Source organism: Choloepus didactylus, chromosome 7 (assembly GCF_015220235.1).
Source record: "Choloepus didactylus isolate mChoDid1 chromosome 7, mChoDid1.pri, whole genome shotgun sequence".
Taxonomy (NCBI): Eukaryota; Metazoa; Chordata; class Mammalia; order Pilosa; family Megalonychidae; genus Choloepus; species Choloepus didactylus.
Window position 1 is genome coordinate 43,299,257 of NC_051313.1, and position 21,279 is coordinate 43,320,535.

At 39.4% G+C, this 21,279-nt stretch overlaps 1 protein-coding gene across 2 annotated transcripts in view; it reads right to left on the reverse strand.

The window, feature by feature from the left end:
- The window catches only part of LOC119539706 (sine oculis binding protein homolog), a 153,603-nt gene that overhangs the window by 114,292 nt on the left and 18,032 nt on the right, over positions 1–21,279 (reverse strand). For both annotated transcript variants that reach the window (XM_037843415.1, XM_037843416.1), the window contains exon 4: positions 2,566–2,717. In XM_037843415.1, the coding sequence (XP_037699343.1) occupies positions 2,566–2,717 (152 nt within the window). The remainder of the gene's footprint in view (positions 1–2,565; positions 2,718–21,279) is intronic.

Below are 21,279 nucleotides of genomic sequence, written 5' to 3' on the forward strand. Positions count from 1 at the left end.
CAATTTAGAAAGCAGTTTTGGATCCCAGCATGCTAACCAGCAAGAAAGGGGCTGTCATTAAAAAGCATAATTTACAACATAGTTAATTTTACCTGTTTTTTTTTTTTAAATCCAGATTATACCTAAGGCAAAATTCTGTTCTGCTTACACATTATTGACTCTTTTCCATCTACTTCTCAATATTGAAAAGTGTAGAATTTAGTCAGAAAAAATCTTTTATTTAAGAATGAGGAGAATTTTGCCCTTTTTCTAAGATTAGGGAAGTCTGCAATCTTTATAATGAGGACTAAGGACTTTGTTAAATGATACAAGACGAGAAGCAATTTTTGCTCTTGCTTCAGTGGGGACTTATTTCAGCAGTTCTTAGAAACAGCAGTAGAGAGACTAGCGTCTAACACGAACTATTAGGAAACCCAAGCCCTAAAAGAAATGACCACAAAATCCTATCAGTTAACAGAAATGCAGCAGCTGTACATGTTTATTGTAATGCAATGTAATATTGTTGTAGAGATAACGCTTTTAAAATGAAAAAAAAAGAAACCAGTGGGTGATGTGACCAGTTTATTTCTCTATTTGAAAAAGGAGAGCTTTGGAAGAGCTTTGGAATATATAAATATGCATGAAGATTGCAGAAAAGACAGGTATTATTGTATGTACACTAATGGGCTACTGACATCCGTAGGCAAAGTCATTGGCTAAACATCAAACCATGGCAACTTCCAGGTTTTACACCATGTTGCTGGAAAACCTATCCCAATTAATTCCTTGCAGGATTTGAAACATAATGGTCCTCCTCCCCCTGCTGATTTTACCAATTGTAAATATACCAAAAGCTGATTCTTAAACATAAGAATCCAGTTTTCAAAAAATGTATGCTATAGAAGTTTAAATCCAGTTTAACCTTAAACTTTGTAACAATGTAAAAATGTAAATATGGTAGCCTGGGCTGTTTTTCCAAATGGAATCAGTTCTTTCTTTAAAGGTTTACCGAAGTAAAAATCACTTTGCACAGTGTAACATGTACCACCAGGACTGTGACAAATACATCTTGCTTGATTCTATTCACAACAGGTAACCCATCAAGATTCAGACTCATAACCCTTCAGAATTAAAGAAAGATAAAAACCCTTGTTCTAGAGCCATCTTCCGGAACAGAATGCAAAGTATTTTGTTGTGATAAGTAGGGTTTTGAAGAATAAAGAGCTGGGTCCACTCCTAGGATTGTTACCACAGTGCTCAGCACTCAAAAAGGCAGCCCTCAGGTCTTAGAGATCATTTTTATCCTCCCTATTAAAACCAAAAGGGTCTCTGGTGACTTGCTCCTCACGCTCTCCTCCCCAGCCTCACCGGCCCCTCCCAAGGGAAAGTGAACTCGACTGATGACCTTTCCAAAAAGAATTCCAAACAATTTTCTTACTTGCCTCTCTGTTCCAGTGAGGATTATGAACCTAATTCTTAGAGACTGCCTCTAAAATTCCACCCCACTGAATTCTGCAGCCTAATTCTTTTGGCATTATGTTTTTGGCAGAATGATGTGACCCAAATTTGCAGGAGATAATATGCTGCAACAGTGCTTCTTGCAATGCAGTGAGTCTATGATTAGCATTTCAGGATTGCAAATATCAGACTTAAAAGAAATAATTGTTTGCTTTAAGAAAGGACAGATTTTGATCTGGTATTGTAGAAATGGAAATGCTTAGCAAAATGTGAACAATTTTATGAATTAAGGAGGTTTTAGAGATTTATGGAAAATAATCAAGGACAGTAATGGAAAATAATTTCAGTAACTGGTATCAAAATATAGCAGTTTTTTAAGGTTAAGAAATCAGTTGTGTGTATACAAGTGTGTGTATGATTATAAAAACATCATGCATTCTATTTCCCATGGTGGCTAATAATATTTTAAATGGGCATTTTCAGACCTGAGCTGTCTTGAAAAAAAGAACTAAGAATGATGGCTGTTCCTGTGTTTGCCCACCAGGTTTCTCACAAATGCTTGGCTGTGTGAGCAATGGTGGCTCCAACTGTTCATTATTTTACCTTTTCTCAATGTCAATCAACTGTAGCATGACTAGAAGGTATCAAGTGAGACTTGACATTTTTTTCTTGTCTAGAATTTGTGGATCAGATTTTGGAAACAGCATTTGGGAAGACCACTGGGATTAAAGCTTTCTGGCCAAGCTTACGTGGCTCGTTTCTCACCCTTTATAAGAAATCTCTACCATTTATCTTTCAGGTTCTCTGGTCTGTGCACTTTATTCCTGAGGAGACACTGTCACTTAGTATACCAGCTGTAATCACCGTGTCCCCATCAGATTCATTCACCCTCTCAGAATTCAAACACCCAGCCAAGAGAAACTGAAGAGCAGGTGACATGTCAGAGGGGGGTGGCTGATTCCAAAAGGTGAAGTATGGCAGAGAAATAGAACAGACAAAACAGAAAGAGTAAAAAGTTAACACTAGCAGGCACGCCGTGTTTTCAGCTAGAAGCTAAGAGACACGTGCGCCCGTGTTGGGCTGAGGCCTGCTTGGGCTGCCTCTCTCTAGTGTCTCTAGTGCTCTTACCTTATTTCTCTTGAAGTAGGCTCGTCGGCAGGCTGCAAAACACTTCTCGCTGCAGAAGCTTTTCACCTCACTTCCCATACTCAGGGAATAGCGCTTGATTCCCACTTTCTGGCACCAGGCACACATTATTTGTACATTTGACACATCATCTTCTATAATAAAAGTATAAGAAAAATGTTCATATCAGAAGCAAACATCCCTTCAAACTTAGATACACCCTGAACCTGACAGAACCTACCAGAGTCTGATTTTAGTTTCCCTACCTCACCACCTTCTGGTTCAATAGCACAGCCAGCTCTTGGCTCAGTACTTTTTCCTTTCTTTTTTTTTTTTTCCTTTTTTTTTTTTTTTTTTTTTTCCTTTTTTTGGCTCCTAAGTTTCCAAATAACATAATTTACTTAAAAACCAGAGCATGACTCCAGAGCTATGGGGGTTCGTAGGGCATCTCAGTCTGGCTAAAATACTTAATCTTCCTGGCTAAACCAGCCCCAACATTAATGAGGCTCATAAAATGACCCATTTCATCAAGGATACTGCTGAAAGCCTACAAGGTCTCCCTTGAGTGGGAAACCTTAAAAATACTCCATGGGAACCTCAATAGTCAGGAGCCGGGTGCAATCATGACCTGCTCCCTATTACTGTTGAGTGATATGGGGTCTGGTATATGCTTACAAAAATAATGATTCCAAAGGGATGTGTTTCATCAAGGAAGGAAAGATGTGAGTGGCCAGATTCTGGTGGAAGGGGATGAGGCCAGCCCTCTGCATGGCCTCCGTGGTGCAGCCTTCCTACCCCGGACTCCTCGGGGAGCACAGACCTGACTTAAACTCTCCTCTGCATGGGGCTTCGTGGCCCTGAACGGAGGCGTGGTACTGGTGGTGGGCTGCCTGGCAGATGGTCCCCTCAGCTCCCGTAAGACCCATCACCCCCATCTTGGGGGTGCTCAGAATGCCTTTAGGTGCTATGCAAATATTTTCAATATTTAAAATTTTGTAGTTAAGGGAGTCTGTTGATAAAATATATTGAATAAATCATAGTGCAGGTTGTAAGAGGATATGACAAAAATCCTGACGGTGATATTCAAATGACTGAAGTTTGGAAGACATTGACCTCTTGGGGGTGGGAGTGGGGAGGCAGGACAAAGAAACTTTAAGTAAAAGCCTAAGAAATATTTCCTTGTTCCCTCCTCGGGGCTTTGCTGTATTTTGCATTTTCTCTGCCCTCCCAATTGTGTGTATATAACTGATTTTCACTATAAACTGAGTGCCTCTTCTTCCTTTATAGAATTGTTTTGTACTAACCCAGGCTCATGCTCCAGACATGAATGGAAATCACAAAATCCCCAACCAGCTCTGGTAATAGTGTTGTCTGATTTCTGAATAAAATCCCCCAAAGACTAATTGCTAAGCAAGGCCTGGTCCATGAGTGGTTGACCTATTCATGGTTCATAGAGTCTGTCATGCAATCATTCCATTTGCAGGGGAAAGATTTGGTTTGAGGCAGTGTGGTCATCAGCCTGCAAAATTAGAAGCAAACTAATCTGTAGTGCAGTGATACGGCTATTTTCTCCCCCTGAGTCTCATCACTCAGGACTACGCGCAGCATTTTATTTACTTAATGAAATAAATATCGCCATTTTAATTATCTGTTTTATTTCACAGATTACGTATTGTGATTTATTGGTAATTATCAAATGAGACAGTGTAAAAGTGACCTTTAATTTTAATAAAACATTTTTATAACATAACTTTTAAAAATGGAGTCATACCATCAATTCAGATTTCATACAATTACACATTTTGTAACTTATTCTATTCAAAGAAAGCTTTTATTAATATTTTATATGATTTCTAGGATGGTACCACCTGTTTATATATAGACATTTTATGTGACACGAACAATTAACAAAGCTCTATAATTTACCTTATAGCAGGGAAGAGTTTTTAAAATTATATTAGCACTAAACTAACTAGCACCAACTAATAGTTTCTATGTTTCCTAATTGATAAGCTGCTTTAAAATCTTAAGTTCCTGAAAAAGATGATAATAGCAGAATTCTCACAAATGATCCGCTGGCAAAAAGCTTGATTCTGGTGAAATCTGTAAGAAAAAAAATTTTACGGGGGAAATCATTTGTCCTCACAGGTCAAGCAGGAGACCCCATTTCCCAGGGAGCCATTTTAGCGCATGCATTCATTTCCCCTTGTTGTTTCATCCTTTAAATACTCCGGCTTGGAAAACAAAACATGAGATTTTTAAAATCCTAGAACTTTAACTACAGTGGACTAAAACTGAGATGAGAAACGGTAAGGAGCAGAGCTGGCAGGGCTGGCCCAGCCTGCTGCTGTGGCCTGGCCTGGAGGAGGGGTCCTGGGGCACAAAGACCTCTCGCGGGGCCTTCCCGTGCACTTCACTCCATCATCGCCAGACAGACCCACTTGTCATTTATTAAGGGGAGACAAGGGATACTTTCTTACAATAGACCTAACAAATAAACAAAAAAGTAAAATTGTAAAACAGATTATTTTTTATAAATCATTCTCACTACAAAGTAACAATATGGGAAGATGAGACAAAAGAAATTGCATCCTTTTGTTTTGTATCTGGCAGTTGGAAAACTCTGGAAACGGTGGCTGGCATCTGTCTTGTTAAATAATTCAATATCCCCATCCGTTTTTTATAAAATTCCATTTCATAAAGGCAAATACCCTGGAATACTTCCACCAAATCTCCCCTTTTCTGTCATCAAACTGTTATCAATAGCTAATGATCCAAAGAAAAGTCTGGTAAGCACATTTTTCCAAAAATTCAAGAAAACATTTTTAGATATCTCAAGTATCCTAGTCTTATGAACAGTCATTTACATTAATATTACATTTAAGAAACCAAGAAAGAACTATGATTATCTAAATTAATTTTGGCAGCCAAAACAGCTCAAAATCCTCTCCCCAGTCATGAAATGGTGCTCCCATCTTACACAGGATGACTGCATCCCTAGAAAAGTGTACCTTTCTTCTTAAGTGCTTAAAGCCAGAGGAATCCATTCATCTCCATAACCACATCTTATCCTAGTGACGCCTGGAAAGGACAGGCATGCTTCACTTTGGCAAAACAGAAAGTCCAAGCATTTTAGCTTTTCTAACTTTACCTGCCTTAACTTTTTTTAATTAAAAAAGAAATAGTTCTTCCAACCAGGAAAGACCTGGAATTCCTCTCATATTTAGGTTAAAGGATTGTGCCATTAAAGACTAGAGGACGCTACAAAGATTTTCAAGGAAGATTCACATATTATAGTTTTACAGATTTACAGCCTGTGTATTTTTCATAATGAACAATGCAACAACAAATGCAAAATGTTTACAGCATTAAATCACATTCTCAAAGAGAACAGTTTGTGTAACATGATAAAATTTTCATATGATAATATATAAATATGGATCAGTCAGAATGTGCATGTTGCAATTAATCATGAAACGTCTGTACCACCTCCTTAGGATTTAATTAAGCAGAATGTTTAGGGCATTTTCTTTCCAATCTACTGTTCAAAGAGCTATAGAACATTTTTCTAGTTTAAATCCCAGAAGGGTAAGTTCAAGTTAATTACTCTGAGACGGAATAAAAATTGTGCTTATTTATTATAGTGCAAAGAACTATGAGATCAAGCATTTTTGGAATGCCTTGCTGTAGCTGTTTGAGAAATTACCTTCCCTGGTGACTTTTAAAAATAACAATGGTCATTGGTTGGTTATCTTCTAGGGGCATTTTGGATTGGATAAGAACACACATGTAGCTTACCAGACCAGAGCCCAAAGAAAACCAGGAGGGCCTTAATGGACCACAAGCAATTAAACTGTACATTTACCACACTGTAACTTTTCATAGGAGTCTGTGACTAAGAGAAACTCCTGAAAGTATTTGTTGCTGATGTTTATTTTCTTTGACAGTTCCTAGAATGCACTCATCCACATAATCATTTTGAGACCTGAATTACATTTTAGACAATTTGCAAGACAGTCTGAGGTGACTCATGGGTGTCCCCCACACCATGAAACAATGGTGTGGCATAGGCAACACTCTGTCAATCTATTTTTTGGAGCAAATGTTTTGAACAAAATAAAGACATGGCCCAGAAGGCAGCCAAGAAATCAGGGTTAACATTTGCTTTCTCTGCAGCCCTTCTTGGAATTACTTAATTCCAAAGACTTTAGAGCAGTCCAATTTAAAAGTCCCTATAAAGTCCTCCAGAACTTCTGTACAATGCTTTATTCTAGAAGGGAATACACAAGGAGACCCAGAGAAAACCTGGACCATTAAGCGAAAAGGAAAAGAATCATAGCTAATCATTATTCAGTACTTAGTACTAGGCACACAACAAAATTCTTTAAATCCATCATTTAATCTTCATCTCAAGAGCTACCACCACCACTACCCTGAGGCGGGTACCAACACTATCTCTATGATGCAGTTGGGGAAACTGAGGTCTGGAGGCTAAGTGGTTTGCTCCAAATCATGCAGCAAGTACATACCAAAGCCTGGTTGAAGCCCAGGCCATCTGGCTCCAGAACCCAAGCTCCTGACCACGATACCTTAGCAACTGTGGCCTCTCTAAAGTGCATGAGATCATACACCACCCTCAGAGACCTCCCTCCACCAAACAGAATAGATTCTGCTACTTAGCACACTGCCCCATGACCTGCTAAGAGATAAAGGAAATGGAATAAAAAAGATCAAAATGTATTTGAGGAGACAGCTGAAATGTTAATATTTGTTGAATGATTTCTTATGAAACAGGCTGAAAGCCTGCAGAGCAGGCCTTTGCTTCATTGACTATGAGATTTGCTGCAAACAGCCCACATGAATTTGCACCAGCAAGTGCAACTTATACATTGAATGATGAGAGAACTAATAATACTTGGAATCCAGAAAGCAGTTATTCTACCCACAGACAAGCAATATACTCATCACCCTTCTCTCTGCAAGGAAGGGAGATTACAGCAGGACACAGATAAGATAAGCCTTCCATGTGGGTAAGTAGTGGACCACCTACAAAGGTAATTTCAAGGGTGCGAAGACTCTCCCAGCTTCAAAAAGTTATCCCTCAACTGCTCACTCATAGATTAATTTCTACCATGAGAGAGTCATTTCTTTGGCTAAGTGAGATATAGGACATTAAAATACAAATTCCTGAAAGGAGGCTCAATACAAATTTACTAATTATGATTTATGCTTTAGAATGCGTGATCCTTTCTGAAGAACTTTCCATAGGGAGAAGGGAAAAAGGCTGCAGAAGACACAAAGCAACATGAGAAGAGAGGACAGGGTTCCGATGAGAAAGGTGGAGGGCAGAGACAGGAGAGGCCGGGGCACAAGAAGCCTCTAATCATTACTTTGCTTATATTTGGCCCTGGATATAAGCTATAGCAAGCTGAGGGCAGCCAAATGAAGGTACAGTAGACGGAAAGAAAAAAAAAATACTGTCAGATCATACTGTGGCATAATGCAAAAAAAAAAAAAAAAAAAGGAATTAAATATTTTCAGAGTATCTTTTAAATGTGGATTTAAAATATGGAAGAATTTGAAGGAGATGGGGAGGAATGGCATATAGCTAGAGAGTGCTAGAAAAGAAAAGCAACAGGCAGATCCACTTAGTACAAGAGTCTCAAGGGGATGACTTCTTGTTTAAGCAAGTGAGGTAATGGAGGAACACTGCCTTGCAAACCTAAATCTCCATTACTTCAAAGACAGCATGGTGGAGTCTAAGAGATGGAGACAGAAGATGTCAGCAAACATGCTAAGGCTGGCCCTTTTAGTTGTGTGATGTGGACAAGTCACTCACAGGGACGGTAATATCCACCCTAACTATAGCTGTGGTGAGGATCAAAAGAGAGAATCTATGCACATTATATATGTAAATGACACTTCCTTAGAATTACTGGCAATTAGAGACACAGAAAAGGGTAGGTTTCAGCTGTATGCAATCTGGAACGGCCCAAAGACCAGGCACCAGCCTCTTCAATCACATCCCCTCCCAACGATTACATCTGCAGAACCACTATCTTTGCATACAAAGAACAACCCAGCAATTGGTTAAATTTCACCAACTCAGACTATTTAAGAGTAAAGCCATTAGATTTAATAAAAGTCTCACTTACAGCTATTCTTTTAAAAGATTACTTAATTTGAATTAATAGCTGACAAGGTGTTGCCAAATATATCACTGTACTGCCAGATATTCTGTAATTAATAGATGGGAATTCTTTGTAATTATTACATCAAATATCTACACATGGGTAGATCTTTTTAAGTGCCTGAGAAGTTCGTTCTTTTGAAAGTATCATAGTGAAAACTTAAACAGTCAGCCACCTTTATAGCTGAACTATCAAAAATTCTCAAATGGTAGAGTCTGAATGAATAAAATTTTATTGTACTTAGTTCTCATTAAAAGGATAATGCACTTAAATGACAGAGGTTCCATACAATTGTATGATTCTTTGCAGTATCTAAAATTAACCCTATTTTTCATTTGAAATAGAATCATTTGAAATGATTTCCAGAATTTAAATAGCCCACTGCCTCTAAACAGAATAGTACTTAACCCCAAAATAAAATCTCTATACATAAATTAAAATTTGTTTCCAGTAAGTAAAAGGACTGAGCACATATTATGCAAAATTACAGAAACTGACAGAATTTTAAATTAATTTTGAATTTTTAATGAAGCCTTTCTAATCCAATTTTAATTATGTATATATTTATAAAGGATGTGATTTCAGAAAGAACCAAACATTCACATGCAGATTCCTGCACTAGGTAACTGGTCAAGAATGCTGAGCTGCTTAAGACACTGCTCCCAAGAGAAAAAACAGAAAGGCATGTTAATCACCATGTGACAAGCAGAAAGTGGTCAGATAGGCGTTCCGATTGCTGTTAGATCCCAGGGGTTTCAGCTTCTGAGTCTTGAAGGATTTGGAAGGGCAGAAGTTCAAGAGAAGGAGAGGAAGGACAGAAGGAATGGCAGGAGCCGGGGCATGCAGGAAGTTCAGAGCTGGGGAGTTGTCCTGGAGCCACCCAGTTTGGCCAAGATGGTGTGTAGGGAAAAGTAGGAGAATCAACTGGGGAAGCAGATGGGCCTGAACAAGGAGTCGCTTGAAGGCTGTTTTGCTTTTTTGGGGCGGTAGCAAGGAGTGTGTGGGGGGGTGGTTATCTATATTCCACATGTAATAAATTGCTCCTGAATGTTACTCAGCAGGACCTGACAAGATCTGAGTGGCGCTGAGAAACGTGACTCCAGCAGGGTGCATCAATTTGGGAAGATCCGATGCCCTCCTAGAACCTCAGTGAGCAACCTGAGAGCAGGTCCATGTCTTGTTCGCCTTTGGTGTGTTTAGTGCCCAGCAAATAGCAGTGCTGAAGCCATGTTGAACGAATGAATAAAGGACAGATGAGTGAGTCAACACAGAGGACAGGGGATGAAGTCCCGACCCTATGGAGTGACAGCGGAAATGAAAAGGAGAGGACAGATTTAAGAGTGAGAGTAAAACAATTACCTAAACGTGGAAATGCAACTGACCCAGGAATAATGAGAATTTCAGAGACTTCGTCTACCTGCAATTCGAGTCAGAGTACATCTGCCTTACTTCTAGTGTCTCTTCCTCACTTATTTTTCCAGCATTCATTCAAAGAAGATGAAGAAAAAGAGATGCCATAAAGTCACAAAATACAGTAATTCTCCCCTGATGACCATACTAAACTCGGATTCTTTGACGTCACACTATTACACCTGAGCTGCAGACTCCCTGACATTAATTTGAACATCCCCCGTCATTTCACTGATTTGTCCATGACAAGGCTTTTCGTACGTCTCTTAGACAACCTCGGCTCCACTTAGGATTCACTGTAGACTCTGTCTTTCCCACTTACCCTAAGAAACTGAAATAGGAAAGGAGTAGGTAGAAAAGAAGAAAAAGGAAAACCTAGGTTCCTCCATGCAGTGGTTCCCAAGGCACACTCCACAGAACCCTAAATCCACACGATACTTAAATGGGTGTTATTTTTAAAAAGAGTTCCGTGGTCAAATATGTACGGCAGACACCAGGTTAAACAGTTTAACCTGCGGGACACTTTGGTACCACCAACGTATATTAAGAATCTTCAAGAGGGGGTAGAATGTGCTGTATTTCACAAATTTGACCTTGGAAATATCTTTTCACAGAGACTCCACTGAGCTGGACTGGTGAAGAATTCTCCCAGAGATGTGCTGCTCCACTGCCCTGTTCTTAGCACTGATGCATGAGCACTTCCACGTGGGTCACTAATTGTTAGGATGGTTTCTCTTCTTTCGCCAAGAACTGGATCCTCCATTGCCAGGAGTCCCCTCAGTCTACACTGGGTAGAAAGATGAGGACTGTCGCCATGACCAGTGCTGGGCACGCTAACCCACACCCACCTCAACAACCACGACCAGACTGACCAATGACACCCGTGGTGCACAAAGTACACCCAGCAAATACAGAAGGCAACCCTTTTCCTGTAAAGCCCTACAGAGAAAGTGACAGTAGTCAACAACGAGGCGAAGGGAGAATAATGTTGCTTGTGAATAATTTATGCTCACTGGGCTACTGCCAGGGTGAAATCTTGTCCCCCATCTCTGATGCCCTGTGACAAAAATGCTGCAATTGTGGATTTGTTCTCACTGGACCTCTCTCTCCTATGTGACTTAAGTCCACTTACAGAGCCCCAGCATCAAGCCCACAAAAGCATGTGGTTAATGACAAGAGAGCAGGGTCAAAGAGTGTACACTAGCAAATCCATCATGCGGAGAACAATTCCCAGCCCCTGCCCTGCCTAGAGAGGCACTATCTACAAAGAAATACAGATAGTAGTCTATTAGGACCATCAGATCAAGCTCCTTTTTTATAGAACTTCAGGGAAAGAAAAGCATGCATGTAACTGTCCCATTAATTAGACTTAATGGGACTCATAATCCTTGACCAATCTCCCCAGAAGGAAAACCTTAATTGTAAACAATGCAATCATTTATTTACCCAACTTTGTGCCAGGCACTGTACTAGGGGCTGGAACTAAAATGGTGAACAAGACAGATATGGTCCTAGTCCTCAAGGAGATTTCCATGGCCACCCCCAGTGTCAAGTGGCATGTGGGGTAGAAAAGGACCCGGAAAGGTCTACTCTGGGGGCTCCATCCCCTCCACTGTAGAAGCCAGGTGGTCTCGGTGACCATGGAAGGGAGCATGAGCAGCTGTAACCTGACTGATCACATAACAAGGCCCACCTCTAGAATTCCGGGCAGCAGGCCAAGCAGCCTGCTATGCTAAAGCTCCTCTTCCAGAGGAGGTGAGTTGACAGGGGATCAAAGTGACACCCAGGAGGGGCAAAGCATTCACACGAAGTGTTGCTTTTCTCCCCCCGCCAGCCCCTCTTCTTCCCTCCATGCCCTGAACTGCAGTCACACCCAGAAAGGCACGTTCAGTATGTTGGAGAGTAGGAAGACCATCACTCATCTGAACTTGTTAAAAGAACCAAGGTGAACCTACTGGAACGTTGTCAACAAGAGAATGTACTTCCTTCTTCACTCTTCCCACCTTGAAATATTTATTTAGACCTCTTAAATGAAAGTAGTAAATGGTTGGGGGACTCTCTGAAGGGGCCCCACACCAATCCCCACTCTGGCATGTGACGAGACATGACGTGCCAGAACAGCCCAGCTATGGGGACGGTGAAGGGCCACACTAACTGGAAATGTCAGAATCCTCTCCTCTCTCTGAACCCTCCTTAGGGCCACATCATCCATGTACCCTGTGGCTCTAGTTATCACCCATAAGCTGACAATTCCCAAACCAACACAGTATCTCTCCTGAGTTATCATGGCCAACTCCTTTCCAGACATCTAAACCCATCAGCCCAGAGCTGCATATATACCTCTCCCTATAACCTGCTCTTCTCTGTGTTGACCACCTCAGTGCTGGCCCTACCATCCACCCAGTTACCTGCTAACAGAAATCTAGCATCTTTCCTGTCTCTTCCCTCCCTCTCCCTCCTACATTCTGATCAGTCACTGGGTCTTCCTAAATACCTTTGTAATACACCCACTCATTTATTCATTCATATGTTTATTCAATAAAGATTGATCAAGTGTCTACTTATACGCCAGGCACTGTTCCAGGTGCCCAGTCCTCCTGGAGTTCCACCAATACCTCTTGTTCATACTACAGATGGCCTCCTCTCTTACCTCCATCCTTTCATTCTCTCCATTCTGCATCTGGAGAATTCTTCTGAAACACAAATCTGATCACAGCTCTCACATGCTCAAAACCCTTCAAAAGGCATCTCACTGCCCTCATAAAGAAGTTGGGACTCCTCAGCATGTTGTTCAGCTCCCACAACCAGGCCTCCCTAGCCCGCCTTCTCCCTGGGTACCAGCTTCTTTCACTTTCCCAGGCTTTCTCTACCATCAGCCTTTACATGTGCTACTTCCTCACTCACAACTCCAAAATCCTTGACCTATTCAAGAACGAGGATCTTAAACCTCACCTCAGGACACCTTTCCTGATCCTAAACCTGGTCAGATCCCACAGCACCCTGGATTTAAAAATCACCAGACTTGACTGTGATTTCTTTTTAATGTCTGAGTCCTCCCCTAGAATATGAGTCATGTGATACAGGAACCATGAGTGTCCCGTTGACCAGAATGAAATGTCTGCCTCAGTAGAAGGAGATGAAAAGAGCAGATGTCCCTTGGGTGGTTGGACACTTGGGGGGAGTGGAAAGAGGAAGCCAAGAGTGCCATCTTTGGTAACCACTAAGAACAAACTGCCTGAGAAGAAAAAAACCGGTGTTAAAGCCCCAGAACAGAATGGGATTGTTGTTTTTCACTCTCCTTGACCAAATCCACACACCAAATCTCAGTTTAACGGGAACTGTGAGGAGGCAAGAATGGGAATGTCCCCAGAATAACAAGAGTTGCCAACTTCACCAGCACTTCTCTCCCCTAACCAAACTCAATTTATTCCTTCAGATAATTAATAGCAAGCAGCTCAGTCAAGTTTAGGTTAATTCCAAAAACTCAGTAATTCTCTAACAAGCAAAGAAAGGCTCAGCTGGCTTTTCCTCTTGCTTCCTGTTACCCTCTTAGTTCATTGGTGACCTGGGGTAGGGTGTCCTAAAAGAATTATCCTAGCGAGGTCATGCCCTCCAAAGAGGTTAGATAATGCCAAGAGAAGTTCCAGGCTGCCTCAGGGATCACAGGGGTATGTGATTTAGAGTCCGTGTTTAGGTGGTTTCCCCACTTCAGAAGTGAGTTTTAGTCCTGGTACTGCCACTGATGCAGCTGACTGACCTTGAAAAGGTCATTTAGCCTCTCCAGACATCACTTTCCTCATCTGTAAAAGAGGGCATTAAACTAGATGATTCTCAAGGTCTTCTCTAACTAAAATTCTAGGATTCTAAATCTCTCAAAATAAGATCCATTTAAAGGGATGCAGGCAGGGGAAATTCTTTTTCCTTTCTTCTTATTCTGTACTCTGACTTAATTTCTTCCTTTCCTCTTCTGTATGGCCAACATTGCTGTCCTTTGATGTTACCACAAGAGGCTTAGAAAATTCTTTGGCTGAGGGGCCAACTTTATAAGTGGTCCTCTCTGAACTATCAAATATATGCACCACCAAGAATCTGGTACCCTCTTTTTTTACTCTTTGACCTTAAAGGAAACAAAATGTTCATAACATTCTTTTAATATTCATTTCCATTAACTTCTGATCTTTCACCCTGAACCTCCATTCACATGGTATTTTATCCTGAGTTTCCCTCCAAAATAGAATCTGAGACAAAGATTTGCATGCAGGTGGTTTTCCTGGGCATGTGATTCCAGCAAGTAGGAGTCAGGGACAAGGGGAATGAACCTGGGAAGGAAGGGGAGCCAAATAAGGATATGTGACTGAGTTGGCCACCACTAAGCAAGACTGGTGTTCAATCACACAGGACATCCTTCAGAGTTTATGAAACACATTTCATAACTATCCACCCAGGAAACAAAAGGAGGAAGCATTTATTAATCAACTCTATCCTCATTGATCTAGTGTGTTAATTCCCCACATAACTGGTTTGTGCATGTGTGAATGAGTGCCCAAAGGATTCACATGGGATGTCTGTGCTGCTGTGTCAGAAAAGACCCAAGGCAGGAAGCTAGAGAAATACAGCACAAGCATGAGGCAAGGCACTGTCAAGATGCACGTGCCTGAAGCTAGTAAAAGTACAACAACCATCACCAGAGTAAGAGGTGGGGCCAGAGGATTTGCAGTGGTGCACAAGGTATGTCCCATATAGAGCTGCCATCAGTGGTAGAGCCTGGTTTCTTACCATGGCACTATTGGCATTTGGGGCCAGAGAGTTCTGATTGTGGGGGCTGTACTGTGCACTGTAGGGTATTAAGCAGCATCTCTGGGCTCTACCTACTAGATGACAGTAGCAGTAATCCCCCTACCTCCCGCCCCCAGTTGCGCCAACCAAAATTGTCTAATGCGTTGCTAAATGTGCCCTGGGGGGAAAAAGTCGCAGCACCCTCTGCCCCACATTGAGACATTGTATAGTGTAACCCCAGGTCCCCTAAACTTCTCTCTTTTCCAACATATCAAAAAGCAGACTACCACAGGGAATATTTATGTCTTATTCCAGTAACCTAATTTTTAGGCTTCACCATAATCTACTTGCATTTAAATAGATAATAATCCTCCAAAGCCATGGAATGATGAGATGTAAAATATTCTACTTGATTTGAAAAAGCTATGAACAGTCAAAATAGAGGATAAAAATGTTAAAATTCCATTTCAGGGCTTAGTTGCTTAAACTAGGAGAAAGAGTCAAAAAAAAAATTTTTTAAGACAAAGGAAAGAAAAAAGAAAAATACCAAAAAAAAAAAAAAAAACCCATAGGAATATAGGTCTCTAGGTCAGGGATTCCTAATATTTTTTGACAAGGACCTTTTTGAGACAAAAAAAAAGGACCAACTTCCCTCCATTATGCATAGAGGATATGCACACGATTTCACATTTAACTCCATTGCCCACACTCAACCTCTTAAGCCCATCCAAGGAACCTGTAAGAGTCTATGTTAACTACTGTTGGTGAATATTTGGGTTGTTTCCAGTTTTTAGCTATTATGAATAAATGCTACTATGAAGATTCTTCTATGTGTCTTTGGCTCACATATAGACACATTTACTTTGGGGTACATAACTGCATAATAAACTGTATAATGATCTTGCACATCATTTGTTAGATTTTTTTCCCCGTGGGTATTTGAAGGTTTTGATGCTATTTCAAATGACATTTTTTAGTTTTGTTTTAAAATTTTTTTGTACTGGTATAAAGACATAATTGACTTGAATGTATTAACTGTTTAGAGATCTTGCTAAATTCACTCATTAATTATAACAATTTGTCTGTAGATTTTGGTCAGGGAAGTATCCATACAAAATGACATTACTACCTTTCCAAATCTTATACCTTTTCTTTTTTCTTGCCTTGTTACATTGTCTATGTTCTCCAGTACAAAACTGAACAGGCATGGTGATAGTGTTCATCTTGATCTCATTCTTGATCTCAAGAGAAAAATTTTCAACATTTAACCATTAAGCTTGGTGTTTGCTATACGTTTTATAGACACTTTTTGTCAGATTAAGAGAGTTTCATTTTATTCCAAGTTTGCCAAGAGTTTTTGTTAGTAGTGTTAAATTTTATCAAATTATTTTTCTGCATCTGTTGAGAAAATTGTATGATTTTTCTTCTTTATTTTGTTAATGTGGTGAGTTATATTGACTGTTTTTTAAATTTTAAACCAACCTTGCATTCCTGGGATAAATCCAAATTAGTTGTGATGTATTATTCTTTTGTGTATAACACTGGCTTTGGTTTGCAATGATTTAGCTCACAATTTTTACATTAGCATTCATGATGAACAGAATTTTTCAATTTTAATTCAATTCAATTACATTGAGTTATCATTTTTCTTACTTATAATGTCTTTTTCAGGTACTAGGATCAAGGTTAACCTGGGATGATAAAATGTGTTTGAAAGTGTTTCTTCTTTTTCTATTCTCCAGAAAAGTTTCTCTAAGTTTCATTTTATTTTTTCCTTACAAGTTTGGTAGAACTTACAACTGAAGCCATCTGGTCTAGAATATTCTTTGTAGAAACAGTTTAATTATGGATTTAATTTCTTTAAAGATATAGAACTATTCAGGTTTTCTATTTCTTCTTGCGCCTGCTTTGGTAAGTTAAGTTAGATATAATTTAACTTCCCTTTTGCACAATGTCTGGTTATTACTTCCTATGATCACTACTTCTGTGTAAGGTCAAATAATTGGGTCTAATAACATGAGTAATAGAATCTTTTAGATTACTAATATTTCACATTCTCAAGTACTTTTTATCTTTAAAAAATTTTAATTTATTACTTCAAGTCACTCATTAGTTGAGAGTAAAAATTAATCATTAAAAGTTGTCCTAAGTAGCATTAATCCTCCATCAACATTTTGGCTACCATGACTACAAACATAGGTTAGTTTTCTTTGGAATATGTTCAATCAATTAAAAAATACATATTAAGACACATTAAAATATAGCTTTTCAAATTATAAAATCAGGCAAGTTATTCACTATACAAAAGAGTCGCAGAATTCAGGATTTTATAAATGTAAGGAAATTATACATCATCTAAGCTAACCACATCATTTTGCAAATGGGGAGACTGAGGCTCAGAGAAGCTAAATGCTTTATCCAAGATTATACGACCAGTTAATGGTAGACTGGCATTACAACCCAGGTTTCCTGGTTCTTGCTCTGGTATTTTTTTTCACCAAATCATGCTAGACTTCCAATTACAGATTCCCTTGGGCATTAAGAATGATTGAACATATTGAAATTTAACTTACACCTTTTCAAGAATCTTTGATTGTAGAAAGAGCGATAAAAAAGGATCCATATCATAGCACTTGGGCCTTTTTTAATTACATTGAATTTCAGATGACTTTCTTCAAGCTCACATTATGTTTCAGGTGCCATTTCTTCTCAATTGTACAAATACAGCAGTTCTGGATTATCTGACTACAAACTCTCTGCTACTTCACTTTAATTGCCCTTTCATTCCCACTGTGTACCCACCAGATGAAGCTAAAATTATATCATGCATCCCAAAGTCAAACTAGAATGATATTTAGATTATATGCCAACTACACTGTAAATTCTCAGTGGTTAGGGATGATGATATATATTTGTATTACCTAGCACAATGTGAGGAATATTTAGTACATTAATTGACTGAAAGACTGATATGCTATTTTAATAATCCAGTGGTTATGAATATGGATTAAGGAGACAAAATGCCTGGGTTCAAATATCAGTTCTGCCTTTTATTACCTGTGTGACCTCAGGCAAGTTGCTTAACTTTTTTGGGTCTCAGTTTCCTCATCGGTAAAACAAAGTTAATAACAGCATCCACATAGAGTTGTTATGAAAATTAAATGTTAATCTATTAGCACAGTCCTTGGCCCATAATACGTGTTCAAAATAATTAGCTATGACAAGTTTATATCACTATTTTATTAACTACTCCTATTCCTGCCATTCACCATAATCCTTTCAGTCTTTGTCCCAAGTGATTTGGAGAACTTAGGTTTCCTGAACCTTTTTTTTTTTCTTTTGAGAACTATATCTGGTACATAAATAATAAGTCATCCAAATCCTATTAACTCTAGGTAGTTTTATTTAATAATCATTTTAAAAGTTGGACAAATACATAAACGGCAAAGCAATTTTAATTAAATCCTGTTTTCTCAGTGGCTATTTGGAATACATCATTCATATGCAAAGCCCCAAGAATATTGAATAACAGATAAAATAAATAATAATCATAATGCAAACCACATTCTGATTCCCACTTCCCTGTAAGTACAACTCCATGTAAGAATTACAAGCGCCAAAAAGTAACATGCTTTTTAACTGTGGGTTACTAAGCTACATACATAGAGCTTAGCAGATCACGTGAATGTTTCCATATTCTCAGTTAAGCTAATGGTTCCTTAGAGCCCAGTTCTTATACCCCCTTAAGAATGTCAAGATTTGCCTGAAAAAATATATCATATTTCCATGACTATGACTGAACATGAACTTGGAAAGCAAAGCATCCTGGAGGACAGGAAACAGTCATTGTTTTCAAAGAAAGGCAAGATGTTTCTGCACACAGGAAATCAAGCTGGTCTTAGGGGATTGATCTCATCTCGCTCCACACAAACCTGCGTGTGCTGTGTGGATGGACCCTACGTTTCACCTCACAGTGAGGAAAAAGTTGCTTACAATTTGAGGTAAAAGATATTTTATTCAAAACTGACGTATAAATGCAGCAAGAGAAATATATTCCCTCCTTCTTTCACATTTCATTTCATTTTAAAGTATTAAGGGATTTAGAGGGTTTCTGTATTCTGAATAGGCAAGTTGTAAGCCTCTGGGAAAACCTGTCAAAAGACGCAGATCTAAAATGCCGTTTCCTAGATACACAGTGTTTTCTGCAGCAAGGCTCAATGCAAACTTCACTAGTAAAAGTGGCTGCGTTTCAACTTTGCTCATGAACAAAAATAATTACACTAATAATTTTATCTATCTTTTTTTTTCTTTTCTTTTCTTTTTAATTCTTGGGAACCAAAACGCTGCTATGGAACAAGCCCGAGACTTCGAGAGAAAAATCTTGGTTCAGGTCCCAGTTCGGCAACAGTCTAGCCTGGTTGCTATGAAGAGAGGTCAAAGGCAGGGAGACCCAAACCTACCCAAACCTGCCCAAACACTGCCCAGTGAAGGTGTGGTCAGTAGAGCCCAAAGTGCTATTACACTTGTAAAGGAAAAACCATTATAAGGTCTTTGAGAAAGATTTGCATTTAAAATTCATTTTGAATGCTTTACTTCAAAACCAAACTTCAGGGGCAGGGATAAATACTCTAAAGGAGACTCATCACAGCACAATTCTTGCAATCTATGCCAAAAGTTCTTTACTAGCACAACCCTCTTGAAGTCCCAAAGGACCAAGCTGATACTAAAATCTCTGAGTAGTGTTACAGCAAGGTTATAACATAACTAACCTGAGGTCTCACTCAAAACTCTTACTGATACATTTTTTTGTCAGACTATGTTCATGGTGTGAATTTTTAAATTAGAAAGAAATAGGTTTCCACATTCATTCAAACTAAAAGGATAAAGGCACATTTGCATAAAAAGAAAGAGTTGGTCAATACTTTCTACTATTTTCCAACATCATCCTGATAATGCTTTTCTTAATGGCTGCTCTTTATGGCAAAGCCTTAGGCTGTCCACTTCTCGAGTCTGAAGAAAAGTCTGTGATTCTTATCTAAGGTTCATAGTGATTCCCTTCACTTTTTAGGAAAAAAGAAAAAAAAGCAACATCAGGCTCTTACCCTGTGTTCATAACAAGTCTACTACCATAGTAACAACCATGATGTCACAAACCCTTCCCCAAGGGCCAGAGCGTGTCTCTGAGGGGTACGGGTAGCTTGGCCTCAGAAGATGGACACAAACATGTGCAGCCAATGCAGGGTCAATGCTTGTGGTAATTACTAAAGCACGGGGAGTTCCCCTTCTCTGGAGCAGAGGGAGGGCAGGACCTAAGAGCAGTTCCCCAGACCCAGAAGTAAACTACACTGTATGCAGCTGTGCAAAAGGAGAGTAGAAATCCAAGCTCAAGTCATACCACCATGATCCCACCACTGGCTACCAAGACACGGGTGGGATCCAGTGGTGAACGCGCCTGAGCGCATGAAACATACTCTTGGGAACAAGTACCTGACCAGATGGGGTTTCTGGAACCCCAAAAGAGAAGCAACTTGCTTCATGATGGCAAAGCTCTTTACAACCAAGTTGGTGTTTCAACCCCTACCAGGTCATCCAGATTCACAGACCAACGATCCCAGGGTTAGAGAAGAACAAACTGAGTCTCCCAAAAGATGTGGACTTTCAAAAATAACCCATTGCAGGAATAACTTATATTCCCTGTCACTGGAGAATCTGGAAGCAGTATAACAGGCATTTTTATTCTGATACAGTCTAGGAAGTTTCATAGGAATTTGCTGAAAGGCAACTTTACATTAAAAAGAATATTGGATTAGGAGTCAGATGTCCTTAGTACTAGTCCTGGCTCAAACACTTAGAAGCCATGTGACCTTGAAAAAACCATTTAACCTATTTGAGCTTCAGTTCTTTATTAATGACATCAAGCATGCTATTTCCAAGGGTTATTGTAAAGATCAAATTAAATAGTGAATGTAAATGGGTTTCATAAACTGTAAAGGACTTAATACAAATAGAAGGTATTATTATTAGCATTTTCACATAGCTAGTTTACAGTACAACAGGAATCATTTGAACACTAACATAGTTATTTTCTTTCCAGGAATCCAAAGCATACATGTGAGCCTCATCTTCCCTTTCCTAGAGGTAGACACTTGCATGATACAATCAACTCTCAATTATTCAGGGGCTGATTAGCTAGGGGCCTTTTGTTTCTAGCCATTGTACCCTTTATTAGTTCCCCTCAGGAATGCCACATTAAACTATACACAGCTAGAAAATTGACAGTGGGTTGCAACTCAACCCGATTACCTTGAATAATAACGGGTAAAATGTTTTAGCAAAGGGA